The sequence below is a fragment of the Pseudoliparis swirei genome, chromosome 5 (assembly GCF_029220125.1).
Source record: "Pseudoliparis swirei isolate HS2019 ecotype Mariana Trench chromosome 5, NWPU_hadal_v1, whole genome shotgun sequence".
NCBI classification, from domain to species: Eukaryota; Metazoa; Chordata; class Actinopteri; order Perciformes; family Liparidae; genus Pseudoliparis; species Pseudoliparis swirei.
The window spans coordinates 2,237,525-2,249,298 of record NC_079392.1 but is presented as its reverse complement, the minus strand read 5'-3'; the positions used below and the strand labels follow the sequence as shown (position 1 = coordinate 2,249,298).

Sequence of the window (11,774 nt, the reverse complement as noted above, 5' to 3'; positions counted from 1 at the left end):
TTTGAAGAAATAAAAGAGCAGTCCGCTCACAGGGGTTGGCGATCGATGTGTGTGTGTGTGTGTGTGTGTGTGTGTGTGTGTGAGATCACAAAGAAACGTGAGAACAGGTAGAAACATACGAGGTGGGAGCGTGTGTGTGTGAATGTGTGTGTGTGCATGTGAGCGTGTGTGTGCATGTGTGTGTGAGTGTGTGCATGTGAGTGTGTGTGTGCATGTGTGTGAGCGTGTGTGTGTGTTAGTGTGTGCATGCGAGTGTATGCATGTGTGAGTGTGTGCATGTGAGTGTGTGTGTGCATGTGTGTGAGCGTGTGTGTGTGTGTGAGTGTGCATGTGAGCGTGTGTGTGTGTGCATGTGTGTGTGCATGTGAGCATGTGTGTGTGTGTGTGCATGTGTGTGCATGTGAGCATGTGTGTGTGCATGTGAGCGTGTGTGTATGTGTGTGCATGTGAGCATGTGTGTGTGTGTGCATGTTTGCATGTGAGCATGTGTGTGTGCATGTGAGCGTGTGTGTGTGTGTGTGCATGTGAGCATGTGTGTGCATGTGAGCATGTGTGTGTGTGTGTGAGCATGTGTGTGTGCATGTGTGTGTGTGTGTGCATGTGAGCGTGTGTGCGTGTGTGTGTGTGTGCATGTGAGCATGTGTGTGTGTGCATATGTGAGCATGTGTGTGTGCATGTGAGCGTGTGTGTGTGCATGTGAGCATGTGTGTGTGCATGTGAGCATGTGTGTGTGTGTGTGCATGTGAGCATGTGTGTGTGTGCATGTGAGCATGTGTGTGTGCATGTGAGCGTGTGTGTGCATGTGAGCATGTGTGTGTGCATGTGTGTGTGTGCATGTGAGCGTGTGTGCATGTGTGCGTGTGTGCATGTGTGTGTGTGCATGTGAGCATGTGTGTGTGCATGTGTGTGCATGTGAGCATGTGTGTGTGCATGTGTGTGTGTGCATGTGAGCATGTGTGTGTGCATGTGAGCATGTGTGCATGTGTGTGTGCATGTGAGCGTGTGTGCGTGTGTGTGAGCATGTGTGTGTGCATGTGAGCATGTGTGTGTGCATGTGAGCATGTGTGTGTGCATGTGAGCATGTGTGTGCATGTGAGCATGTGTGTGTGTGCATGTGAGCATGTGTGTGTGCATGTGAGCGTGTGAGCGTGTGTGTGAGCATGTGTGTGTGCATGTGAGCATGTGTGTGCGTGTGTGTGAGCATGTGTGTGTGTGCATGTGTGTGTGCATGTGAGCGTGTGTGCGTGTGTGCGTGTGTGCATGTGCATGTGAGCATGTGTGTGTGCATGTGAGCGTGTGTGCGTGTGTGTGTGCATGTGAGCGTGTGTGCGTGTGTGTGCATGTGAGCGTGTGTGTGCATGTGAGCGTGTGTGTGTGCATGTGTGTGTGTGCATGTGAGCGTGTATGTGTGTGTGCATGTGAGCGTGTGTGTGTGCATGTGAGCGTGTGTGTGCATGTGTGTGTGTGCATGTGAGCGTGTATGTGTGTGTGCATGTGAGCATGTGTGTGTGCATGTGAGCGTGTGTGTGTGCATGTGTGTGTGTGTGTGCATGTGTGTGTGCATGTGAGCGTGTGTGTGCATGTGTGTGTGTGCATGTGAGCGTGTGTGTGTGTGTGCATGTGTGTGTGTGCATGTGAGCGTGTATGTGTGTGTGCATGTGTGTGTGTGCATGTGAGCGTGTATGTGTGTGTGCATGTGAGCGTGTGTGTGTGTGTGTGTGTGTGTGTGTGTGTGTGTGTGTGTGTGTGTGTGTGTAGAGAAGCGGTTGCCAGACGGTTGAACAGAGACTACTGATGACACGGAGTTCGCAGCTCATTTGCATAACTTTTTGCTGGTTCTCGTTTCCACAGATTTAAAAACACCGAGGTTGCAACAAAGAAGAATGAATCCGTCTTCTGCTTCACCTCCACACGTCACGGGCCTCAAATAACGCCGAGTCATGGTTTCATCTGGACCGCATCATCTGAAACAGAACCTGCTGCGGATGAAATTTGAGTCACTTCCAAATCTTCTAAATAAAAAAAGGAGCCGGAGCAGCGAGAGCAGCGGGCTGGAGGCGGAGCTGGAGGCGGAGCTACAAATCACCGCAGACAGAACCGAAGAGCATCGAGAGAGAAGGTTTCTACAGCGGTATCACCTGGATCACCAACAACAGAATCGACCAACAACTCTTCTTCCTCACTGGGCAGCGACACCTTTAGAGTCTTGATTATGCAAATATTCCAACAAAAAGTCAAACCAGACTTTCTTTCAGGAATGTAACATCATCCACACTTACATATTTCATAAAAAATCACATTCAATTACAGTAATTTTAATATCTAGTGCCATTTAAACACCTTGTTTTATTTTATTTTAAAAGACGAATATAATGTCAAAGACAGAAGTTGTTGTCATGATCCTTCCATATATATTAAAGTTAATTTTTTCATTTAAAATAACGTTAAATTACAGTAATTTTAGTCATTCTAGTGCCATTAAAACACCCTTTTAAATGTTTTAAAATGACAAATGTAATGTCAAAGACAGAAGTTGTTTTCATCATTCTTGCATATGTATTAAAGTTGCTTTTTCCATTTAAAATAACATAAAATGTAAGTCATTTTAGTAATTCTAGTGCCATTAAAACACCTTTTTAAATGCGGTTCTGATCCAGTCTTTAAAAAGTAATGTACTGCAGCACATGACCATCACATGTCCTTAAAGAAAATGTTATCAACACACACATACACACACACACACACACACACAAAGAGGTTAGACTGAGGGTCAGACGTGACCCTATGTAAAGTGGGAGGGGCTTCTCAAACTCATTACCATAGCGGGGAAGTTGAGAGACTTCTTCAAAGCACCAGAAGACAACAAAGACCGGGACGATAATTTAAAGCGGAGTCGCCCGGGGCGCGGGCGCATTGTGAGGTAACCGGAGTGTGAGACCCCCGGGTCCCCCGGAGGAGTGTGGCCCCTCTAATGACCAATCAACACCCTCCTCGCCGCCGCCGTGGCATCTGTTCGTGCTCCAATGGCCTCCCGTCTCGCCGTGAACTCCTCGCGCAGCCGGGATCCAATCAGACGGCAGGAAGACAAAAACAACCGCGAAGCTCGAGGTCGGGGAGCAATTATGACATTTCTGCAGAATGTCAACGTTCAACCTTTTCTAAAAGTTCTGCCGCCGCGCGGAAGTTCTGCTCTTAGAAAACGGGAAGAGGGTGAAAAGCCAAAAGGAAACATGGGGGGGGGGGCAGGCTGGGAACCAATCAGCAGGCGGCAGGTGATACAGAGAAGGACCTGGAGATGGATCTCACACAGAACCATGGACGGCCATCTGGAACCAAATATGGTTCTTCAGAGTGACGCCATAGAAGAACCATTTCTGGTTCCACAAAGAACCTTTTAAACCAGGGTTCTGTCAAGAACATTTCCTTTAAGAGTTCTTCAAAGAACCTATAAAGGTGTCTTAAAGAACCTTCAGATAATGGTTCTTTAAGGCACCATTTATGGTTCCACAAAGAACCTTTTAAACCAGGGTTCTTTCTTTCCAAACATTTTTTTAAATCTCGGTGATATATGAAAAGGTGATAACATGTTGTATGTAACGAACAAAGAGAATTCCAAAGCATACAGTAAATAACCAAATAATTAAGAGACAATAGTTTTCATTAAAAGAATAAACATGTATGTCTTTTCCGTTACGGTGCGTTCACTTGCAGCGCGGAAAATGTGCGAGTATGAAAGAGCGTATGCTGGCTTATATTTAGAGCGTCGTTCTTTTAAAAAGCATATTTATTATTTAAAACTCAGCGTAAATTAACACATGAATAAATGAATACAACAACATTGTCATTTTTTTAAAATGTTGATTTATTTCAGGACTTTTCCAGGCCTGGAAATAACCATTTTTTAAATTCCAGGTCTCTTCCAGGTTCTCCGGGCGCAGCCTCCGGGAACGCTGCAGTGAAGTTGTTCTTGAAGTGTCGACCGCTTTGTTGCTGGGGAACGCTCCGGCTGCAGGGCGCCGAGGACAGGTAGCATCTGTCCCCGGCTCCCGCCTTGGCAGCGTTAGCGTCGTTAGCGTTCGCCCGCTAAGCGTTGGCAGCGTCTCGGAAAGGCACATCAATATGGCTTCATGGAGCCGGGGACGCGAGCACGGCGAGCATGCCAGTCGGGCGCCTCGCTCCGAGAGCGCCGAGCCAAGAGGAACCGAGCGGAACCGAGCTCGGCCTGAACGGGGGGGGGTCTCTGTGGACCTGCGTGAGGAACAAGGGCCTCGTGTCTGTCATCTGCGGTTAGAAGTGAGGGGCCAAGTCCAGATCGGAGCACCACCACCACCTCGTGATGCTCTTCACATGTTATCTAATCTGGAATAAGATGGACACATGTTTATATTCGTAATCCTCGCACTGTGTTGATTGTTGTTATTGTCTATTGTCTATTATCTATTGTCGCCGTGACAAATTATCCTTGCATGTGAAAACATAACATGTCAATAAAAGGTTCTGATTCTGATTCTGATGTTGTTACCACGAGTGTTTGCCAAAAGACAGTGTGTGTGTGTGGGGGGGGGGGGGGTCTAACCTACCCCATGGGAGTAATAATTGGGAATTTGTCCAACATACTGGCAGAGCTAATTACTCTAAATAACATGCTGTTAGCGGCACACTGTTCTCTCCTTGACCACCGGGGGAGGAGCTGGGTCTGGATGCCTGGGAGTCAAGCTGCAGGGCTAAAGGAGACGCGGCAATAGAAACTCATCCAGAGGAGCTGAACGCGCTGGAGGAATCCGGAGACTCACAGAGGAGAAGAAGATGGAGTCCTCTTCGTGTCTCAGGACCTCCTGACGCTCAACGCCACCGCGCCGCGGCGGGAAGCTGACGCGTCTTTACTTCCTCAAAGAAACCACGGACTGCTTTAGAAGAACAGGAGAGAAATGTTCACACTTGTTTCTCAAATTAACTGTTATGTCTCTTAACTTTTAGTTTCATTTAACTTGTCTTGTTCTTTTTGTTTGTAACTGTGTGTTTCTTGTGTTTGTTATTAATAACTTTGTGTTTCTTGTGTTTTTTTGGTGTACAACTATATGTTTTTTAGTTTGTAACTATGTGTTACTTTTTCTTTTTTTAAACTTTTTGTTTCTTATGTTTTTTGTTTATAACTGTTTTTTAATGTTGTTTGTTTGTAACTATGTGTTTATTTGTTTGTAACTTTGTGTTTCTTATGTTTTTGTTTATCACTGTGTTTTTTATGTTGCTCGAAAAAGAGATTTTGAATCTCAATGAGACTCACCTGGTTAGATAAAGGTTTAATAAAATAACTTAGTGGAATTTTCAAGACATTCCCACAGCTTCCTGGTGAATAACTTAGAGTGACCACAAGGGAATCAATACATCTACCATCACACACAAGATGAATCAGCAAAAAAAATATTTAGTGGGATTGATTTGAGGTTGGACCGGCGTCAAATGTTCCATTAATGGAAATACGAAAGTGACAAAATGTGCTGAATAGGCAACTTCACCGCTGACCATGATCAGTAATGCTGTGAGTACAGAGGAGTGAATATGACATCATGATGTAATGTGTTGAAGCTGGTAGAGACTTCACCTTCAACAGGGTTCATCCACATGACCAATGAACAGGTTCATCCACATGACCAATGAACAGGTTCATCCTCATGACCAATGAACAGGTTCATCTACATGACCAATGAACAGGTTCATCTACATGACCAATGAACAGGTTCATCACCATGACCAATGAACAGGTTCATCCACATGACCAATGAACAGGTTCATCCACATGACCAATGAACAGGTTCATCTACATGACCAATGAACAGGTTCATCCACATGACCAATGAACAGGTTCATCCACATGACCAATGAACAGGTTCATCCTCATGACCAATGAACAGGTTCATCCACATGACCAATGAACAGGTTCATCCACATGACCAATGAACAGGTTCATCCACATGACCAATGAACAGGTTCATCCTCATGACCAATGAACAGGTTCATCCTCATGACCAATGAACAGGTTCATCTACATGACCAATGAACAGGGTTCATCCTCATGACCAATGAACAGGTTCATCTACATGACCAATGAACAGGTTCATCCACATGACCAATGAACAGGTTCATCCACATGACCAATGAACAGGTTCATCCACATGACCAATGAACAGGTTCATCCACATGACCAATGAACAGGGTAATCTACATGACCAATGAACAGGTTCATCTACATGACCAATGAACAGGGTTCATCCTCATGACCAATGAACAGGTTCATCTACATGACCAATGAACAGGTTCATCCACATGACCAATGAACAGGTTAATCTACATGACCAATGAACAGGTTCATCCACATGACCAATGAACAGGTTCATCCTCATGACCAATGAACAGGTTCATCTACATGACCAATGAACAGGTTCATCTACATGACCAATGAACAGGTTCATCACCATGACCAATGAACAGGTTCATCCACATGACCAATGAACAGGTTCATCCACATGACCAATGAACAGGTTCATCACCATGACCAATGAACAGGTTCATCCACATGACCAATGAACAGGTTCATCCACATGACCAATGAACAGGTTAATCTACATGACCAATGAACAGGTTCATCCACATGACCAATGAACAGGTTCATCCACATGACCAATGAACAGGTTCATCTACATGACCAATGAACAGGTTCATCCACATGACCAATGAACAGGTTCATCCTCATGACCAATGAACAGGTTCATCCACATGACCAATGAACAGGGTTCATCCTCATGACCAATGAACAGGTTCATCCACATGACCAATGAACAGGTTCATCCACATGACCAATGAACAGGTTCATCCACATGACCAATGAACAGGTTCATCCACATGACCAATGAACAGGTTCATCCTCATGGCGACCAATGAACAAACTTTCCTTAACTTTTGGGATTTCTTTTTTCCAGGACTTTCCCAGGTTTTCCATGACCGTACAAACCCAGTTATTAATAGTAATTCATTACTCAGATGTTGGCTATATATAATAAATGGTGAACCTCGTATAAAGACGCTCTCTGTGTGGGCGTCGCCACGCGGTGTGAAACCAGTGAACAGGAAGTTGAGGCGCGGCGTGCTGACCGTGTACAAAGGGCGTCACGCCGTGTCGTGGTGAGACGATACAGGTTCTCATGATGTTATGAACACAAAGGGGACATTTAATGTCCGGCTGCAGGACCAAGACCAGAACCAGGACCAGAACCAGGATGTGGTGAGGCAGCAAATAATCAGCAAGAACTGACACACAGAGAATCAATGAGAGGAAGAGAGGCCATGAGGTCACTGAGGAACAGAAACACACACTGGAGACATGGGAGAGGGACTACACAACAACACACAACACACACAAAGACACAACAACACACATCAACAACACACAACAGAAACACACAAAACACATCAACAACAACAACCAACAACAACACAAAAACACACAACACAAAAAACACGCATCACAACAACAACACACATCAACACACAAAGACACAACAACACAATACATACACAACAACAACACACAACAACAACACAACAGAAACACACAAAACACATCAACAACACACAACAACAACCAACAACACACACAATGACACAACACACATCAACAACACACAACAACAACACAACAGAAACACACAAAACACATCAACCACACACAACAACAACACAACAAAAACACACATCAACACAAACTCAACACACAACACGCATCACAACAACAACACACATCAACACAAAATCAACAACACACAACAACACAAAATCAACACACATCAACAACACTACAACAACAACACACACACACGGCGTCTCTGTTCGGGGGAGAGCTTCTGCAGTGAAACCGCTCCGCCACTTCTCCAAAGCGCTGGCCGTCCTCCTCCGGCTGGTTGCTATGGCGACGTCACGCCAGCCTCCTGTTGGTCTGCCTCAGGCGGCGTGTGGACGTGACGCCGTGGTTCTGGCGGCGCGCCGCAGGAGAAGCGGCTCTCGTCTGCGGCGGCGAGCCGCGGCGGACGCTTCCTAGCCGGCCAACGCCGCTCTGTTCCGAGGCCCGGCGTTAACCCCTTCGGTGCAGACGCGTGTCGCCATGGCGCCCGCCACGGGCTGCGTGCGTGGAGATGGAGGAGAACGCCTCCCTGAACGCCGCCACGACGCCGACGCCTCCGCGCACACGCGGTAACAACGTCCCGACCAATCGGACGACTCGAGCCCGACGCGGCGGTTCAGCTTGACCCGTTGACCAGAGGGGCTCCAGGGAGCCGGAGGCCGGATACGAGTCCAACCCTCCATCATGCAGGGGGGGGCGCCACATAACACCTCTTTAACGTCAGAGAGCTGCCGTAATGTGCTGGGGGAATATGTTTTACACGATGTTTGACTCATGCGACTGGGTATTCATGTGAGAGACACGATACTTCATTTCCCAAATATATTTTTTTAAAGGTAGAATATGATTCGCTGGACCCGAGCGTGACCTCTGTGGGGTCGCGGGTACAAGAGGCCTTAATGACAGTACATCGTCCAGACTGGAACAAATATGTCAATAGCATGAAGAATGCATCATATGACACCAATGCAGCGAACACACGTCTGACGTGTGCGGGCGACCTCCTCTGGAGCACACGGATCAACACCGCAGACGTAACGACTGCTCTCGTTGCGCAACGCTTGACTCGAGTCACGCGGCGTCACCGTCTGACTTTAACCACCGGGCAGGAACACGATGACGCCTCGGCTGCACGGACGCACAATTACTGAGGACTCACAAACGTCAGCAGCAGGAAAACAAGCGTAGAGGAGTTAAATGACGCCCTGGTGGACTAGTTTGGGATGATTAAATGTATTCATTGTTTGGTAAAAGATTTTTGTTACAAATGTTCATCATAATTTCCCATATTCACAAAAAAAAAACAATATGTCAACTAATAACAACCTGGTGGACTATTCCGGGTTTTATTATTAAATTACTTAATTGTTTGGTAAAAGATTTAAGAATAATTTCCCATATTCACGTATCAGGTGTAGCCAAAAAACAAAGATATTAAAAGTACAAAAATATTTTTTTAAAGTGAGGTAATCCAAACGTTATGAAACGGCTAGAAACAAAGAACGACTTAAAATGATCGACTGGTTCTAAAAATAGCTGACGATCGATTTTTTGCCAACCAGAAAAAAGACACCAGACGACCTCTAGAACACGGGACGGTCGATTATCGATGACATCACTCACTCAATCAACCAATGACATCACTCAATCAACCAATGACATCACACAATGTACAACACCCCAATAAGAAAAGGACTCACAATGGGTCATTATACCCAAATACAAGGCTTAGCACCATGGGTGTGAGAGTGACGGCTGCCGTCCAATGGAGAGCTCTCTGTGAGGTCATGTGATTTATTTACCTTGTTTTCATTGGTGGACGTTACGCTGATTTAAAAATGACTTAATACGTTCAACTTTTGAACTGTAAATGCTCATCAAAGTGGTTTATAATGTAATATATATGATAATATTCATAAATAAAAAATTAAAAAATTATAATAATTAATTAAATTTAAATTAATTAATTTTGGGCCGATAAATGTAAGTAATCAATGAGTTGCGTCATGGTTCTGCCTGTATTGATGATGCATGTTGTGTTCTGATCAATGGCCCTACCTTCATGTTCAGAGGTGGGACAGGACACCTGTAGAACCAGATCAAAGGTTCTGTCGGGCTTCTCCCTGAAGAGCAGAGCACGGGTTACAGAGGAGAGCTGGTCATGAACACGGGAACACGCGTGTTTACAGCATGAACACATGAACACGGGAACACGCGTGTTTACAGCATGAACACATGAACACGGGAACATGCGTGTTTACAGCATGAACACATGAACACGGGAACACGCATGTTTACAGCATGAACACGGGAACACGCGTGTTTACAGCATGAACACGGGAACACGCGTGTTTACAGCATGAACACATGAACACGGGAACACGCGTGTTTACAGCATGAACACATGAACACGGGAACACGCGTGTTTACAGCATGAACACGGGAACACGCGTGGTTACAGCATGAACACATGAACACGGGAACACATGTGTTTACAGCATGAGCACATGGGAACACGCGTGTTTACAGCATGATCACGGGAACACGCGTGTTTACAGCATGAACACGGGAACACTCGTGTTTACAGCATGAACACGGGAACACGCGTGTTTACAGCATGAACACATGAACACGGGAACACGCGTGTTTACAGCATGAACACAGTAACACGCGTGTTTACAGCATGAACACGGGAACACGCGTGTTTACAGCATGAACACATGAACATGGGAACACGCGTGTTTACAGCATGAACACATGAACACGGGAACACGTGTGTTTACAGCATGAACACATGAACATGGGAACACGCGTGTTTACAGCATGAACACATGAACACGGGAACACGTGTGTTTACAGCATGAGCACATGAACATGGGAACACGCGTGTTTACAGCATGAACACGGGAACACGCGTGTTTACAGCATGAACACATGAACATGGGAACATGCGTGTTTACAGCATGAACACGGGAACACGTGTGTTTACAGCATGAACACGGGAACACGCGTGTTTACAGAATGAACACATGAACATGGGAACACGCATGTTTACAGCATGAACACGGGAACACGCGTGTTTACAGAATGAACACATGAACATGGGAACACGCGTGTTTACAGCATGAACACATGAACATGGGAACACGCGTGTTTACAGCATGAGCACATGAACATGTGTGTTTACAGCATGAACACGGGAACACGCGTGTTTACAGCATGAGCACATGAACACAGGAACACGCGTGTTTACAGCATGAACACGTGTGTTTACAGCATGAACACGTGTGTTTACAGCATGAACACGGGAACACGCGTGTTTACAGCATGAACATGGGAACACGTGTGTTTACATCATGAACACGTGTGTTTTCAGCATGAACACATGAACACGCGTGTTTACAGCATGAACACGTGTGTTTACAGCATGAACACATGAACACGCGTGTTTACAGCATGAACACGGGAACACGCGTGTTTACAGCATGAACACATGAACACGTGTGTTTACAGCATGAACACGTGTGTTTTCAGCATGAACACGGGAACACGCGTGTTTACAGCATGATCACGTGTGTTTTCAGCATGAACACATGAACACGTGTTTACAGCATGAACACATGAACACGCGTGTTTACAGCATGATCACGTGTGTTTTCAGCATGAACACGTGTGTTTACATCATGAACACATGAACATGTGTGTTTACAGCATGAACACATGTGTTTTCAGCATGAACACATGAACACGCGTGTTTACAGCATGAACACGTGTGTTTTCAGCATGAACACGGGAACACGTGTGTTTACAGCATGATCACGTGTGTTTTCAGCATGAACACATGAACACGCGTGTTTACAGCATGAACACATGAACACGCGTGTTTACAGCATGATCACGCGTGTTTACATCATGAACACGTGTGTGTTTACAGCATGAGGGCTTAGAATCATATTAATAACCACAGACTGAGCCGTCAACAACAGACATGGACCCAAGTAGACGGGACTGAGGGATGGGACCAGGACCCGGGACCAGGACCCGGGACCAGGACCCGGGACAGGACCCGGGACCAGGACCCGGGACCAGGACCCGGGAC

At 45.9% G+C, this 11,774-nt stretch overlaps 1 protein-coding gene across 6 annotated transcripts in view; it reads right to left on the bottom strand.

Moving 5' to 3' along the window:
* Positions 1-11,774, bottom strand: part of dennd1b (DENN/MADD domain containing 1B) — a 139,943-nt gene that overhangs the window by 126,634 nt on the left and 1,535 nt on the right. For all 6 annotated transcript variants that reach the window (XR_008831654.1, XM_056413980.1, XM_056413982.1 and 3 more), the window contains exon 2: positions 9,734-9,798. Coding sequence is in view for 5 of the 6 variants with exons in the window: in XM_056413980.1 (XP_056269955.1) it covers positions 9,734-9,798 (65 nt within the window). In the remaining variant the exon portion in view is untranslated. The remainder of the gene's footprint in view (positions 1-9,733; positions 9,799-11,774) is intronic.